Source organism: Lepisma saccharinum, chromosome 4, assembly GCF_977018435.1.
Source record: "Lepisma saccharinum chromosome 4, izLepSacc3.1, whole genome shotgun sequence".
NCBI classification, from domain to species: domain Eukaryota; kingdom Metazoa; phylum Arthropoda; class Insecta; order Zygentoma; family Lepismatidae; genus Lepisma; species Lepisma saccharinum.
This window is the reverse complement of record NC_139232.1, coordinates 94907976-94926437: the sequence shown is the minus strand read 5'-3', so window position 1 is coordinate 94926437 and position 18462 is coordinate 94907976. Positions and strand designations below refer to the sequence as shown.

The 18462-nt window shown below is 37.0% G+C and overlaps 1 protein-coding gene across 1 annotated transcript in view; it reads right to left on the bottom strand.

The window, feature by feature from the left end:
- Positions 1 to 835: 835 nt before the first annotated feature.
- The window catches only part of LOC145986645 (transmembrane protein 145-like), a 137734-nt gene continuing 120107 nt past the window's right edge, over positions 836 to 18462 (bottom strand). Inside the window, exons 10-12 of the mRNA XM_083120913.1 lie at positions 17085 to 17205; positions 12777 to 12995; positions 836 to 3543 (exon numbers count right to left, since the gene is read on the bottom strand). Coding sequence (XP_082977039.1) covers positions 3211 to 3543; positions 12777 to 12995; positions 17085 to 17205 — 673 coding nt within the window. The 3' untranslated portion in view covers positions 836 to 3210. The remainder of the gene's footprint in view (positions 3544 to 12776; positions 12996 to 17084; positions 17206 to 18462) is intronic.

Here is an 18462-nt window from a genome sequence, read left to right as displayed (position 1 = left end):
CTTAAAATAGGTTCCTAAAAACCTTAAAATAGGTTCTTAAAATCCTAAAACAGGTCCTAAAAATCTTAAGTTAGGCTCGGAAAAAAATTGTTCAAAATTTCTGAAAAATGCTGATTAGATATAGCCACCGGCAATGAAAATGGGACACCTATATCCTGAAATATGCACTATCTTGCATAACAGTATGTGTGTTGCCTAACCCTACGGTGATGGCAGAAGTTACCATGGAAATTTGCTATTAAAATCCACTCTTCGCAGTTTAGTTAGGCAACAATCGTTTTTCATGTTATTCACAGTCAAACTCAGCAATTTTGTCTGTGAGGATCATCTTATGTGCTGAAAATAATATTTCAACAAAAACCTAGTCATTGGTGTAAACTTCAATGCTGAAATGTTAGTTTGCAAGGCGTGAAGGCCACAAAGCACCGAAGTGACGCGAAAGTGAGCAAGACCACACAGATCAGAGGAATTTGTATCGTACAGGTGGCACCAGACATTTTGCTTTGTTTAGAGCTTTGAAAAATCTCCATGGAATTCGAGCAAGGGAAATCGAGAGAGAGTACGTTTCAAAAACACGTTTGTAATTTACTTTTCGTGACCAAACAAAGTAAATGCCTCTGTGTGACATAAAAATCCTGTAAAACCTTAAAAAATATATAAAAACAAAAAAAAAGGTTTGATTTAGGCGCATTAACCTAAAATAGGTTTTATCAAGCAAAATAATTTTTTTAGGTACTATTAAACTTCATCAGCTGTTGCTTTTTTTTTAACGAAACGCTGACATAACTTATTATCTCTTACATACCTATAACGGAAAAAACAGGTTAAAAAGTTAATACTTACAGCTCTCAGAGTTACTGTTTTTAAAAAAATAAACACAATTTCTTAACATTTTACCATGTTGTTTTGTATTATCTGCATGTAATTCACTAGTTGAACACTAGGATGGAGTGTGAGTGCTCATTGGCTTAACCAGGCATCGGTTTACACAGAATTACCATGTCCTCTTTTCTTAAGGACATATCCTCTTTTTAGATAACACGATGGGTATCGGGGCAGATATTCTTTTCAGAGTAAAAATGTCCAAGTTTTATACAAATCCATAACAAAATATTTTGAATGTTAAATATAAGTATAGATGTCACGCAAGTTCAAGTGTGAATATCATCATTGCTAAAATCGATACTGAAGCACAGTCAATTTTAATCAATATCAGAAATCTACATTAACCATCTTTCTTATCATGTAATCTCAGACTCGGATTCATATCTACATTCATTTGAACATGCTCTCACGTTGAGTTCAGTTGATTTAGCATGTTTTGTTGTTGTGTGATTATAGTTACATTGGAGAGTTGTAACACAAAGTCAAAGTAAAGATTAACAAACATGCTGATATGGAGATGTAAAACATGTTTAAGTCATTACAACAAACATTTTTTTTGCTGAAAATTGAAAAAAAAAGTATGTTCTTTTTATTCCACAAAATATGGTAACTCTGGACTTAATGAGCCCGGGCCTAGGCGCCCGCCTGCCCCCCCCCCAAAGAATTTGCACAATTACACTGCTCTAGAATTCAATTTTTACAGAAGGAAAAGTAGCCAATTTTGTAGATTTTGAGGTGCTGAATTCGAAAAAAATGACATTAATGTTGTTGACTAGCTCTTTCTGATTTTCATGTTTGTTTACTTATTTATTTGTCATCAACAGAGGAAAAAATCTCGAATTATGCAATTGAATGCAAATTAAACCAAACCCACAAATGTTGTATCGTATGCTCTCTATTTATGTCTATGGACATTATTTTTTGCAATCTCAATAAAGATAAAGTATGTTAACAGTTGCCTGAATTTGCTTATAAAATTGCTAATTTATTACTATTTTTCCCCAACAATTGTCCAATACACTTCATCCAAGGTTATTTCCTCCCCTCAAAATCCTGACTACACCCCTGTGAGTGCTCCAACGCCAGGAGGAATCGATTTCACTGCAGTGCCATTGGCAGCTGTGGTGCCCTATCCCATGTACACTCTTCAGAGGGAAGACATCTTTGGCCAGCCAACAGTATTGGCACCCACCGCTCTGAGACAGAATGGAAGTTTGACTCTGCGATCACATGAAAGTGGACAGCAGTAGCTCATTACCTATCTTAAATTACTAACACCCTACTCATTTCCGTTGCATAGTGGGATCAAAAGTGGGAACCATGTGTGAATAACTAAACTAAGCTCATGTCCACACAGTAAACATTCAACTGAAATTATTCTACCCCTGATTAACCAGTGGGACTGACTAATGTGGGTGTTTGCCTACCCTGGGTCCCTGTTATGCTATGCTGAAAGGGTATTGTTTCATAAATATGTATACAAGCACTTGCATGCCATATCTGTTACGAGTGTTCCTGTCCATGCCAATTTGCACCAAGAAACCAGTAGTCCTTGGTTCAAATCCTGGTACAGGCACTGTACTTGCCTCCTCATCCATTTTGTGTTCATCATTCATTCTCATAAAAGTGATGTAAAATAATAGAAATATTCCTGCCCACACTTTATTTCTGCTATTGTGTATTGATCGGAAGGACTGCGCTCTGAAGATGAAGGTAAAGGTCAAGTTCCCTGTGCATATAGCACCATGCCATGAAGACACATTAAGGGGATGTGACGTAGGGCCTCACACATTCTCGATCTAAGCCATTTTGGAGATGCTATGATCAGTACCATGCTCTGGCTGCCTTTACCCCCAGGATTGCACCCAGGTACTCATTGATTTGAGGCTGGGTGAGCCACAGAGCTGCTTTATGCAGGAACAAGGCCTTCCTTATATCACCCACCTCAGGAATCGAACCCGGGTCTCCCACATGGCAGTCAGATGCCCTACCAACTAGACCACCAGGGGGGATAACAAAAAAAAAATAAAAAATTCTGACAAAATGTGGCAAATAGGTATTTTATGAAAGACTGACAGGATGACTGAGGCAATCTTAAAATAAGAGTTCATCATTACTTTTTTCTTTACAGGTCTTTACAGGCATTTTCAAACGTAACTTGTCATATCAGGATCTGACTCGGAGCTAATATTCTTGAGCCTTGAAAGCCTAAGAAATGAGTAACTCCTCTTGCACTAGCACTTATGGAGCCATTACCTGAGCTCATGCTGCTTGACAATTTCATTAAACCACTCTTCAGCAACTTACTGCACTGTACAACATATTTTAGTCCGGCTCATGCACTGTTCCATGGAAGATTGGAGGGGGCGGAGAATTGGTTTGTTGTGCTGAAGGCGATCCTTTGGCGATGGGCGAAGATCTTTCCATAGGCAAAGAGGATTCTTCTATTATTGGAGAGGGCCTCTGGATCATTGGAGAGGTCTGTAACAATGAGGGATGCCTCTGTAACATTGGAGAAGGAGGTCGTTGTATTACTGAAGGTGGAAGAGGTTCTTCTTCATTAGTTTGTAAAGGATGTATAGCAGGCTGTGAATAATTCTTGTCTTCTTCTTCATCCTCTGTCTTCACTATATTGTGAAGCGCACCATTTCCTACAGCCTGAAAATAAAGAACTTAACTTAAAATAGATTTTCGAAAATAATTTTTTTCTTTTGTTTTCATGGTAGTAAAAAAATCATATTTATAAAACATAAAAGTTACAAAATACATGAAAAATGAAAAAATAAGAACTTGAAAGTGTATTTTCTAAATTGTGTTCTCCTTAACATATGTGAAATCATATATTAAATCAATAAATGTTAGTTTGAAATCATATATTAAGTCGATAAATGTTAGTTTGACCACACATATTTAATTTAGCTCAATAAACGTACACACACACACACACACACACACACACACACACACAGTGTTCAAATAGAAAGAGAAGTCAAGGAATTCCCCTTCACTACAATTTCTTTTCTAACCTCTACATTGTTAATTTATTTCCTCACCAGAGCAAAATTTTTTGGTATTTCTAAAGAGGAATTTAAAGTAATAATTTGTCTTCATTTGAAGTTCATTTTACACTAAGTTGCAAAACAAATCTTTCTGCAAGAGTCTTGTCAAAGTTAGTAGCTACTAGATAGCAGTGGTGATACTTTTCGTTGGGGAAGCAGTTTCAGAAAGATAAAGAAAATCAAGAATTCATTATTTCTGCATGTTACATTGTACTGAAATAATGAGCACTTTATCTGATTTCTTATCCTGTGTAGTACTTCAAGACAGTTTTCAATCTCTTGACTATTTGAAGGGGAAAGGTGAATGCCCTGGGAGGGTGGGAGGCAGTTGTTCATTTATTCGAACTTCAATTTGTTGCCAAATGTATTTAATGCAACAGATTTAGGCAGATGATTGAAATAATTTTCATGATTTTTGCAAATTGCAATATTCACAAATCCACTTTGGCATGACGTAGTTATTTCTGTATAAAATAGTTAACAATGCCAACAGTTTTTTTAAGGTTTTGGTGTCCACACAACAATTCGAGCTTCCTGTAGTTTGAAGGTTGGTAATATGTGAAGCTTTTTTTTATCCCTGCAGCTATAATTCAGGAATATATGGACTTGGTCCTTCAAACATGCAAGTTGCGAGTGGTTTCTTTTGAAGCTCTTCAACTAAGAAAAAACAACACACGCACAGAGAGAGGGAGACAGAGATAAATATGACCACAAAAACAAACGATCAGAAATTCACACACCCGAAAAACAGTAACTTTTAACTTTGCAAAGCATTTGTAAAAAATGTGACCGTGGCCAGTGAGTGTTACCATCTATTTTTGGTGGATGTGTATATGGATGCGTTAGATATCTTATGATAGATCCAATGCTCTGAAACATTTATCTTCATGTAGAATATCATACGTATGTCAGCAATCATATTTCTGAATTTCTGTTGTTCTTTGAAACTTTATAGTATAATTTAAAATATAAAAATTATAACCTGCTTGGTTGATCTGCTACAATGTAGTAATATACAGTATAAGTGGACACTTGATATTGCAGTTTGCAACACTTAAGTACATCAGTAGACTTTGCTGCTGTACTCAACTGTTATTTTGGCCCCTGCAGATTGGGGCTCACCCCCAGGGGGCTTACTACTAGTAAGCATGTGGAGTGGCGACCACGGGGCCCCGATCTAGTTCGGCTTCAAAGGCGGAAGAAGATGGATGGTCATCTCAACGGCAACAGAGGAGGAGAACAGAGAGGAGTAATACCTCTCTAAAAAACCTTGATCCATCTGGCTCCAAATGGTAATACCTTGTAAGGGCCTCTAGCCAGAGTTACGGCGATGACCTCAATGGTAGATGTGGCGGAGAAGGAGACCTTTGGTATGGTGCAGATAGCGGAAGAGGAAACCCTCCCTCTTGGGGTTAAAAATAAAGAGGGAACCCACTGCCTTGTGGTGAGGAGGGATCCTCAAAGGCTAAGTTAGGTAAACCCTGACAGAAAATCAAGGGGAAGAGGGAACTCCAAGGCATGGCGGAGCCGATCTCTCTAAGAGAGATAACCCTAAAAAAATTCCAGGTCCTCCAATTTAAAGGGAGTTGGGCATGAGGTCGGCACCCTAGCACTGTAAAAATTATGACTGCTAAAGACTCTCAACAAAGAAAAGTCGGACAGATTAATGGATGCCGAAAGAAGCGAGTACAACGGAATAAGAATAAGGTTTATATTGGAACCTGGAATGTCCTGACTCTTTCATCGCCAGGAAAGATGCAAGAACTAGCCGAACAGATCAAGAAAACTCAAATTGAAATAGCTGTTGTGCAAGAAACCTGATGGAGGGGAAAATGTGTAATTAACAAGAAGGACTTCACTGTATACTACAGTGGTACAAAAGATAACACAGGACAGGCTGGTACTGGATTTGTGGTACTGAAAAGATTGCAAAAACATGTAATTGGATTTGTACCATATAATGAACGAACATGTAAACTAAGAATTAAAAACAAATACAACAACATAACTTTAATTAATGCACATGCACCAACAGAGGATAAAGCCGAAGAAATAAAAGAGGAATTTTATGAAGACATGCAGTATTTACTAGATAGTGCACCCAAAAGTGACACGGTTATAATACTAGGTGATTTTCATGCAAAACTAGGAAAGGAAGAAATATTCAATAACATAACAGGCAAGCATACTTTACAAGAAACAACAGGCAGAAATGGAGAAATCCTATGTGAATTTGCAGCTGCAAATAATATGGCAGTTATGAAGCCGAATATAAACAAATACATAAGGGTACATGGACATCACCAGACCAAAGTACTGTTAATCAGATTGACCATATACTAATTAATAGCAGAAAAACGGATCTAATTGAAGATGTAAGAACATTGAGTAGCTCTAAGATTGAGTCTGACCATTTCCTTGTGAAAGTCAACCTAAAACAAACATTACCAGCAGTCTACAAGAAAAAAATTGAACAAACAATAAAGTGGGACACAACAAATCTGCAAAATCCTAGAAAGATTAAAGAATACAGAACACTTCTCTATAGGAAATTGAAAGATCTCATGGAAAGTAGAAATATCAATGAAGAATGGACGAATATACAAACAGCAATAAATGAAACTGCAAATGCTGTTATACAAAAGCAATGTAGTGCACCCAGAAATGTATGGTTGGATGAGGATTGCAGAAGGATCATAGAAGAAAAGAACAAAGCAAAAAAAATGTAATGCAAACAAAGACACGAAAGCTAGAGAAATATAATACAATGTGGAAGGAAGCAAATAAATTAATAAAAGATAAAAAAGAAGAAATGGCTGATTTATAAAATTAGGCAGATAGAGGAGAGTTATAAGAAAAACGAAACAAGAAAGTTTTTTAAAGTGGTAAAGAAATTTAAGGAGCATCATGCATTCTCACCCTCATTATGTAAGGATGGTAAAGGAAACCTCCTTACACAAAAAGAGCAAGTCCTAAATACATGGAAAGAACACTTTAGCAGCATATATAATAAGAAGGAAATGGTGAATATGCAAGTACCAATGGATGAAAATGAACGTGATGAACAGGCAGTAAACAAGTTTCAATTGCAGTCAAAAATGAAAAAAATAACATTTGGTACATTACAACTCCAACTCTATCGGGAATCGAGTACAGGAACTTCTTCGTCAAGATTGTTAAGTTGATTGTGGAATGGAAACGTATTTAGTGTAACTTGTTCTGACAACAATTTGTAGGTGTTTTTCAAATCCTACCTATATAGTGAAGATCTGTCTTAAAAAATTGTGTTTAGGCTTTGATTATCTGGATTTACCAGAGCTCTAGCGAGCTGCCAATAATGCTTTAGTTTCCACAAAGGTGTAAATCTGACATAAAAGTAAATAAAACTTAGGACAATTGCAGTGAACTTCACAATATTTTCAGTTTTCTTTCCACTACATTCTTCGGTTAAAGGAATTCTGACTTCATTTAATACCCCACCCTAGTCGATCTTTCCGGGAAGAATCTGACTTCCCATATAATGAGAAATTCGAAAGTACTGTTGTGCATTTTACTGTGAATATTTCTGCATTCTTTTGACATGTTTAAATTTTTATGACATATTTTTCAATTTATATGACATATTCTTAAATTTTTATGACATAATTACATACGGGTCAATCCATATGAAGTCATACAACATGGTTGCTTGACCATTTTTAAGAAAGTTTATTTTTTGTGTGGTGTGAACCTCATATGTTGACAGTTCAGAACCACTGTTATTTTATTTTTACTATCACCGATTTGAAGATGGCGGGTATTTTTTTTATCATGGCACACGTCATTTTCACCATTCGTAAGCATCAGCGGCAACTTTTTTATCTCAGCTCTGCTAAGTCCTACGACAATCAGACAAAATCTGTGATGTTAAGCACATTATAGGCTACAATTATATATCTGCATAATTTTCTAAATATGATTCCTTTATAATAATTTTAAGGTCAAAATTGTGTATTTTAATCACTCAAAATTACATTTTCGAATATTTTTTTGTGGGGGAAGGCAGTTTGTTTGACACTTGAATTTTTTTGTGCAAGTACCTGTGTACCAATAGCGTATGTCAAAATTATTTGAAGCTTGAGACTTTAATATTTTTTTTTCTACAGGGTCATAAACATGTACTTTTTGTTAACAAATTCCAAGTTCAGGGTTAAATATCTCTGGTGGGCAGTTGTTTAAAAATCTGAAATTTGTACACAATACAGTACTCCATGATAAGTAACTTCAGTAAAAAGTTTGAGTTTGAGATTCAATTGGTTTAAGAGATACAAAACTTGTGAAAATTTCAATATTTTGCATTAAATATGGTATGCTTAATTTCATTTCGTATTAACATTTTGTGTTAAAATTCTGCAAACTGTAATTTGGAATGTCAATGAACAACATTAAAATCCTGAAATAGCTCTGGAATAAAGTATATATACGAGGGCATGCTGAAAAGTAAAGCTTCCTATGTTTTCATTTTCTTTGTTACCTTGTAAATGCATTTTGGATTTTTAGCAACCATAGATTGCACTTATAAGACTTTCCCATTTCTCAATTGAAGGTTTCAAACTTCTATTGCCAGGGGGTGCTGAACTATTTCGAGGAAAATGGCAGCATGTAACCATGCAATGTCGGTGGAGTGCCTGAAGTAGTGTGCCGTTATCTAGTTTCTAACCGCAGAAAATGTGCTACAAATTGACATTCATCTGAGACTGAAGGCATTTTATGGGGATGAATGTGTAGACAGCAGTACTGTGCAATCTTGGGCTGTTCATGCTCTTAAAGAAAACCCAAGCTGCACACGATTCCGATGACCTCCATCAGTTGCAGTTCGCTGCCTTTCATTCCATTCCCTCACATAGCTGAGATTTCTTCAACTGGGGAACATAGGAAGCTTTACTTTTCAGCACGCCCTCGTATATATACTTTATTGCAGAGCTATTTCAGGATTTTAATGTTGTTCATTGACATTCCAAATTACAGTTTGCAGAATTTTAACACAAAATGTTAATACGAAATGAAATTAAGCATACCATATTTAATGCAAAATATTGAATTTTTCACGAGTTTTGTATCTCTTAAACCAATTGAATCTCAAACTCAAACTTTTTACTGAAGTTACTTATCATGGAGTACTGCATTATGTACAAATTTCAGATTTTTAAACAACTGCCCACCAGAGATATTTAACCCTGAACTTGGAATTTGTTAACAAAAAGTACATGTTTATGACCCTGTAGAAAAAAAAATATTAAAGTCTCAAGCTTCAAATAATTTTGACATACGCTATTGATACACAGGTACTTGCACAAAAAAATTCAAGTGTCAAACGAACTGCCTTCCCCCCACAAAAAAAATATTCGAAAATGTAATTTTGAGTGATTAAAATACACAATTTTGACCTTAAAATTTATTATAAAGGAATCACATTTAGAAAATTATGCAGATATATAATTGTAGCCTATAATGTGCTTAACATCAAAGATTTTGTCTGATTGTCCTAGGACTTACCAGAGCTGAGATAAAAAAATTGCCGCTGATGCTTACGAATGGTGAAAATGACGTGCGCCATGATAAAAAAATGCCCGCCATCTTCAAATCGGTGATAGTAAAAATAAAATAACAGTGGTTCTGAACTGTCAACATATGAGGTTCACACCACACAAAAAATAAACTTTTTTAAAAATGGTCAAGCAACCATGTTGTATGACTTCATATGGATTGACCCAGTGGTCAGAAGTAGCGAGCTACTTGTAGCGTCGCTACCGTAGCTAGCTACAAAATTTGTAGCTGTAGCTGTAGCGACGCTACATTTTGAAAGTTGTAGTTGTAGCGGTAGCGAAGCTACAAAATTCCTGTAGTTGTAGCGAAAATTTCGCTACAGCTACATTGTTTCTTGGCATTTTGAGGTGAATTTTGAATGTGGCAACAGTGTCAGAAAAAATCGACAATAACCCTTAATGTTGCAGGAGGTTCATAAAGACAGTCTATTACATGTCGATACTGATTATCTAGATTGTAGATTATATATATCTGCGTAGTTTATTTAATTAGTATCTGAAGAATTCAGATATCCAGATAACTAAGTGACATATATGAATATATTCCTGCTAACAGCTACGTTTTTTTAGCTGCATCGCTATTTTGGGGAGAAACATGCCTCGTTTGCTGCACCACTGGAAAAAAGTGCCTCGTTTGCGTCACCCCCGGAACAAATCCTGTGGATATTCATGGTGTAAGAGACACCAAAATGTCATTAATTGCTGTGTAAGACACAACTTGCAGTGCAAAAACGAGCGATGGAATTTCCACTGCACTGACAAGGGAATAGTGCCAGCAATAAATGGCTCAGTACGTTAACAGCATTGATCATCGTCAGTATATAAGATCTCACCAGCAATAAATTATTGTTACAAGAATGATAGAGTTTCTGGAATTACAGTTATTTTCGAGATAGTATTTGTTCACAAATTTTAAAATTACAATATGTTTAGAACACTCAGGTTTACACGACAGTTTCCTCAATAATTTTATCATATTGCAAAAAGTATGTACAAGTTATTGACTTTCCTGCAGAAACGACAATTTTCTTTAGTTAATATACATAGTTTTCAAATTTATGTATTTCTCCTACTTTTGCGTCACTTTTCTGTAACTTTTGCTAATCATGACATCATCATCATCATCCTTCGCTCTTTCCTGTCTCTGGCTGGGTTGGCATAGAAGTCAAGCCTCTCCATTTTTTTTCCTGGTCTTTCACAACTCCTCTCTTTCCAAGGTGTTCCAATCTTGTCTCCTAACACTCTCCACTATCTGAGCCTCCCTGATGGCGCAGTGGTAGCGTCGTCGCCTTGTAATCAAGGGGTCCCGGGTTCGATACCCGGTGGAGGCACAAGTGGTTCGGATTCCACTTTAAACTGTAGGTCCAGTCCCGATTAGCCTTACTGTGCATAAAGTGGACTTAAAACACCAAATCAACCAACCAACTCTCCACTATCTGCTCTTTCCACCGACATCTTGGTCTCCCCCTTGGCCTTATTCCCACTCCTTGTGCATTGTAAGCTCTTACTGGTAGTCTTTCTGCATCCATCCTCTTCATGTGTCCGAACCATCTCATCTGTGCCTGATCTATTCTGTCCTGAAGCTTCACTACACCCACTGTCTGTCAAATCTCCTCATTTCTCATTCTATCCCTTCTAGTCTTCCTCACAAGACTCCTTAAATAATTAATCTCCACTGCCTGAATCTTTTCTTTGTCTCTTTATGTCATTGTCCAAGTCTATGCTCCATACGTAATTATTGGCACATAGTATGTGTTACATATTACCTTCTTGCATTTCATAGGTACATCCCTATTCCATATTAATCTTCGAACGCTTTGATATAGTCCACCACCATTCATTTGTCCTCCTTTGTTTACCTCCTCATCTATTCTTCCACTTCTCTCAATCATGACAATGAGGATAAATGGTTTATTTAATTATTCTCTTATCTATAGTTGCTTTCTGCCACTTTCGGCTAATTGTGAGAACGAGGAAGAATAATAATGAAATATTTATTCTCAAGAAAAGTATGTTGATGTGAACATAAATACTTAATTCTATGAAATTTTATGTGTATAATTGTAATAATTATGTAATTTGGGTAACACCCTAATTGCAATATTCATATATCAAATTTGAATTGATATGCCACTTGCATAGGTATGGTATTCTCAAAAACTATAGTAAAAATAAGTAACTGAAGTAACATTGCTATCAAAATTATCAAATGACTGGAATCATTATAATGAATAACAGAATCTATTTACCAGTAGTAGGGGAGTTTTTTTAATACCCATATCGTTGTTTTTAAGTGGTTTTTTATGCAGAAGTAGCGCAAAAAGTAGCGAGTAGCGAACATGAGTAGCGTAGCGAGCTACTTTTTGGTAAATGTAGCTGTAGCTGTAGCGAAGCTACATTTTGGAAGAGTAGCTGTAGTTGTAGCGAAGCTACTTTTAAAATGTAGCGTTCTGATCACTGGATTGACCCATACATGTTTTACAGTTTTATAGGACATAAAGTCCCTGGCCCAATTCATTACATATATACTATGTGAAAAAATAAAACACTCAAGATGATGACACTATAAACTTAATGTTTCCACCCTCTAACAGGGCCTTCTTCAGACAAAGGTTCACAATAAATTGAAATAAAGATCCAACCATCATCTTATATGTACACTCGCAGTACAGTGTCTATACACAAGACACATGGAGGTGCCAGTCCTTATCTGAGACATTTCCCATCAGGAATTCCTGAGTGTGGAGTCTTCTGACAGGTAACTGGTGAGAGTTTGATCACTTATCGATTCCTCCATGTGACTTAAACAACAGGTTAGAGATCGGTTAGTTCATATAAACTCTCCAGCCTAACCATTACCAGTGCATAGTTAGTGATCGGTTAGTTCACCGAACTCTCCAGCCTAACTACTGCCTATTTTTTGGGGAGCAGGAGAAGGTTTATAAAGACCTTGCCTTGACTCATCTCACCCAACAGGTCAGTAGGTGCCGGGTCTTGCCCCGAATTGATACCTGGAGATGAGGCCTGCTCGAGAAGGTTTATAAAGTCATTTATTTCAATTTATTGTGAATCTTTGTCTGAAGAAGATTCTGTTAGAGGGTGGAAACTTAATGTTTATAGCATCTTATTTTACAAAACATTTGCCTTCGTCAGCATTTTAAGTGTTTTATTAAACATGGAAACAAGGCTTAATAGTTTTATCATTGTGTAAAAATGTTTTTGACAAACAAAGAAAAGGATTCCGTACCAAATCTACAACTGCTCGGCTAACAGTAAAAAGTTGAATTGGTACATCTGTCATCCATTCTCCCACTGCAGGAGGTGGCGCACTGGGAGCATATGGATGATGTCCAAAATGTTCCATCGTGTTATTGCCAACAACACCTCCTACTTCCATGATTCCAATTTGAGTTGTCCTTACATGGTATGGAAAATTTTTATTTGCTCTGGATGGTCTTGTTAATATCTAGAACAGAAGAGATGATGATCACAAATGATGATCATGCAAATATATGTGTGGTCCTAATATAAAACATGCCAAAGTGGTACGCTATATATATATAAAAGAAGGTAAAATGAAACACTCACCGGACAGTAGAAAAATTCAAAATTTTCGCTAATTTCGTAGCATCATCGGTGTGAGGAGAAAGAGAGGGAACCTGAACTTCCGGAACTTCCGGTTCCATCTCTTTCTCCTCACACCGATGATGCTACGAAATTAGCGAAAATTTTGAATTTTTCTACTGTCCGGTGAGTGTTTCCTTTTACCTTCTTTTATTTTTACTTAGCCCTTTTGGCCCTCCTTGCTTTTATCCATTATATATATATAAATTCCATTTCTCTATTTCTGCTAAAACTATTTTTAATTTCTCTATTTCTGTTATAATGAACTTCACATGAAAAAGGAGAAGTAAACACCAAAAATCACTTTAATCACCAATAATTTAGCATTTCTTCCTATAAAGCAATCACATGCTCTTAAAACGAAATCACTGAAATATCTTTTAATAACATGTACTCAATAGGACATGCTCTTAATTATCAAAGTCCATGAAAAGATTAAAAAGCACAGCAAGCTACTGGTATATGGGAATTTCCCACAACTGGTTTACCTCATATCTCAAAAACACGAAACAGTTCATTAGGACAGATACACACAGTACTGAAAAGTTAATAACAATGGGAGTTCTGCAAGGGTCAGTTTTATGGTCGACATGACAAAGCAAAATTTTCATCAATTACTTTTTAAATGTGTTAATGACACAACACTTATTAATAAATATAAAGTGGGGGTGGGGATGAAGGGGGATGGTTAAGCTCAAATGGATACCACTAATCTGGTGTATCAAGTAGAAGAGTCTTCCAAAATTTGTAATAATAACATTAATAATAGTTTTGCATCAAAATTATTAATACATATTATTTCATAATAAATATTGTAGATATTATTATTATTTTATAGTAATAATACTAATACATTTTATATCTCCAAGTACCCAATGTTTTTTTTAAAAAAATGTTCTTTACTTTTAATTCTCCTCTTCTTTCTTGTGTTATGCTACTCTTCCAAGTATAATTTTGCATGTACATTTTTGAAAATCTTATGCAGCTGTGTCAAAGTCCTCAACTTGCACTTTCATATTATAGTATAAGTCCACTATGAGACCTCAGTGACTCATGAACTTTTGCTCCACCCATAAGTCCACTATGAGACCTCAGTGACGCATGGACTTTTGCTCCACTCATAAGTCCACTATGAGACCTCAGTGACTCATGGACTTTTGCTCCACTCATAAGTCCGCTATGAGACCTCAGTGACTCATGGACTTTTGCTCCACTCATAAGTCCACTATGAGACCTCAGTGACTCATGGACTTTTGCTCCACTCATAAGTCCGCTATGAGACCTCAGTGACTCATGGACTTTTGCTCCACTCATAAGTCCGCTATGAGACCTCAGTGACTCATGGACTTTTGCTCCACTCATAAGTCCGCTATGAGACCTCAGTGACTCATGGACTTTTGTTCCACTCATAAGTCTGCTATGTGACCTCAGTGACTCATGGACTTTTGCTCCACTCATATGTCTGCTATAAGACCTCAGTGACTCATGGACTTTTGCTCCACTCATAAGTCCGCTATGAGACCCCAGTGACTCATGGACTTTTGCTCCACTCATAAGTCCGCTATGAGACCTCAGTGACTCATGGACTTTTGCTCCACTCATAAGTCCGCTATGAGACCTCAGTGACTCATGAACTTTTGCTCCACTCATAAGTCCGCTATGAGACCTCAGTGACTCATGGACTTTTGCTCCACTCATAAGTCCGCTATGAGACCTCAGTGACTCATGGACTTTTGCTCCACTCATAAGTCCGCTATGAGACCTCAGTGACTCATGGACTTTTGCTCCACTCATAAGTCCACTATGAGACCTCAGTGACTCATGGACTTTTGCTCCACTCATAAGTCCGCTATGAGACCTCAGTGACTCATGGACTTTTGCTCCACTCATAAGTCCGCTATGAGACCTCAGTGACTCATGGACTTTTGTTCCACTCATAAGTCTGCTATGTGACCTCAGTGACTCATGGACTTTTGCTCCACTCATATGTCTGCTATAAGACCTCAGTGACTCATGGACTTTTGCTCCACTCATAAGTCCGCTATGAGACCCCAGTGACTCATGGACTTTTGCTCCACTCATAAGTCTGCTATGTGACCTCAGTGACTCATGGACTTTTGCTCCACTCATAAGTCCGCTATGAGACCTCAGTGACTCATGGACTTTTGCTCCACTCATAAGTCTGCTATGAGACCTCAGTGACCCATGGACTTTTGCTCCACTCATAAGTCCGCTATGAGACCTCAGTGACTCATGGACTTTTGCTCCACTCATAAGTCCACTATGAGACCTCAGTGACTCATGGACTTTTGCTCCACTCATAAGTCTGCTATGAGACCTCAGTGACCCATGGACTTTTGCTCCACTCATAAGTCCGCTATGAGACCTCAGTGACTCATGGACTTTTGCTCCACTCATAAGTCCGCTATGAGACCCCAGTGACTCATGGACTTTTGCTCCACTCATAAGTCTGCTATGAGACCTCAGTGACCCATGGACTTTTGCTCCACTCATAAGTCCGCTATGAGACCTCAGTGACCCATGGGCTTTTGCTCCACTCATAAGTCCGCTATGAGACCTCAGTGACTCATGGACTTTTGCTCCACTCATAAGTCTGCTATGAGACCTCAGTGACTCATGGACTTTTGCTCCACTCATAAGTCCGCTATGAGACCTCAGTGACCCATGGGCTTTTGCTCCACTCATAAGTCCGCTATGAGACCTCAGTGACTCATGGACTTTTGCTCCACTCATAAGTCTGCTATGAGACCTCAGTGACTCATGGACTTTTGCTCCACTCATAAGTCCGCTATGAGACCTCAGTGACCCATGGACTTTTGCTCCACTCATAAGTCCGCTATGAGACCTCAGTGACTCATGGACTTTTGCTCCACTCATAAGTCCGCTATGAGACCTCAGTGACCCATGGACTTTTGCTCCACTCATAAGTCTGCTATGTGACCTCAGTGACTCATGGACTTTTGCTCCACTCATAAGTCCGCTATGAGACCCCAGTGACCCATGGACTTTTGCTCCACTCATAAGTCTGCTATGAGACCTCAGTGACTCATGGACTTTTGCTCCACTCATAAGTCTGCTATGAGACCTCAGTGACTCATGGACTTTTGCTCCACTCATAAGTCAACTATGAGACCTCAGTGACTCATGGACTTTTGCTCCACTCATAAGTCAACTATGTGACCTCAGTGACTCATGGACCTTTGCTCAACTCATAAGTCTGCTATGAGACCTCAGTGACTCATGGACTTTTGCTCCACTCATAAGTCAACTATGAGACCTCAGTGACTCATGGACTTTTGCTCCACTCATAAGTCAACTATGAGACCTCAGTGACTCATGGACCTTTGCTCAACTCATAAGTCTGCTATGAGACCTCAGTGACTCATGGACTTTTGCTTCACTCATAAGTCTGCTATGAGACCCCAGTGACTCATGGACTTTTGCTCCACTCCACTACGTATATATACACAATTGCAAATGTAAACAACAAACAATATGAATTTCAAAGCTAGAAGGCTCAGGTTTGAACCTAGCCAAGCCACAGATCTGTCATTCTGTTTGTCTCATCATCAATTTCAACAGTTCATCATTCATCCTCGACTTTGCGATTAACCCAAGATGTAGACAAGTTACGTAAAATTACCAAAATAGAACTTCAGTGTTCTTGACTTGATTTGGAGTTTTTTTTTAATTCAGCTTTATGCACATAAGGCTAATTGCTAGTGGACCTTTAGTTAAAAGTGGGATCCGAACCACTATGTGACTACACTGGATCCGGGACCCCTTGATTATAAGGTGACATCACCACTACACCATTGGGGAGGCAAATAATTGTTTTAGACAAGTTATTGTCCATAGTTGAATGCCCCTTGTATAAATTACCTCTTTGAAAATTATAAACTGAACTTACAAAAAACATTATATGTCCACATAATGATATGCCATGTTCAACTCCACACACAACTTTCTCTCTCACCCATTTGTCAATCCAATTGTTTGCTGCTAGTATAAAGCCAGGACCTGACAAAAACCTGAAAAAAAGAACAATGAGAGTGAAGCAATAAGAAATTATATTATTAAACAATACAGTATTTGATTCATTTGAAGAAAGAAAACTCCAGAGATAGACAGGGACATATCTAGAAATACATGTTTTTTCTTGTTTTTTTGGGGGGCGGGCCCGAACCAACTGTCTCAAAATATAATAATAATAATGTTTAAACAAAAACGATTATTATATTAAATTAATTAAAATAGTATTAATTAAAATATTCAAATTAATTAATATTAAATTTTTATTACATGAATAGGTAAAAGGATGGTATAAGTGATATAACAGTACGTATTCATTATCTAGCTTACGATTAGTTAAGGTCAGGAAAATGTGTACAAAAAAACTGCCCTGGCAAGGAAATTAATGTCAAATAGATAAAGAATTGAATTCTAATTAAATATAAAAGAAAGGTTGTTAGATCCAGTTGACAAAAATTAAGGTTGCTGGTGATATTTTATGAATGCTAGGTTGTAAGTAGTAATAAATCTTGCATAAATCCACTTTGCCACTGCCATTCAAAGTAGTATGATTACAATATAGTCCTTGCCTTCCAATAAGTTTGGTAGAAATAAGTAACCCTTGATTAAAGAATAAGTACATTTCCATTATGTAACTTTAGTTATTCTATTTTTCATTATTTAATATTTGTTATTAGTAAGTCTTTCTGGTGGGGGAGAGTTTCGGACCCAATGAGCCTCCCACCTAAATACATCCTTGGAGATAGATGATCAAATAAAAAAAAAGGTTACACACATACAGCCTTGATCTTGGGGATCTGTCATGGTCATAATCTGTGAGAGTTATTCAAATTTTGAAATTGATTACAATGATAATCTAATAATAGATAGATTAATCGAGAATTTCCATCTTTCTCTAATATAATTCTTGACATGTCCTCATATATCTCTTGGGGGACATTGATACAGAAACGTTTCCCTGGAAAAGATCAGAAATCCTGAACCATTTCTCTTTTACAAGTTCCAAAACTTTAAACAGGAAAATAATGATTGATTTGGTTATTTTATGTTGCTTTTCTACCACTTTTTCCTAATCGCAATGATGAGGATGAGTGATGATATGATGATTGATGAAGGGACACTCACAAAGAACACACATGCCCATGCAGGGATTCATACATGGGGATCAATGATATGATATATGATTTATTTGCATCCAAGGACTACAATTTTGTACAAGTATGTACATCTGTAGTATAGGCAGTGTGGTATTTGTA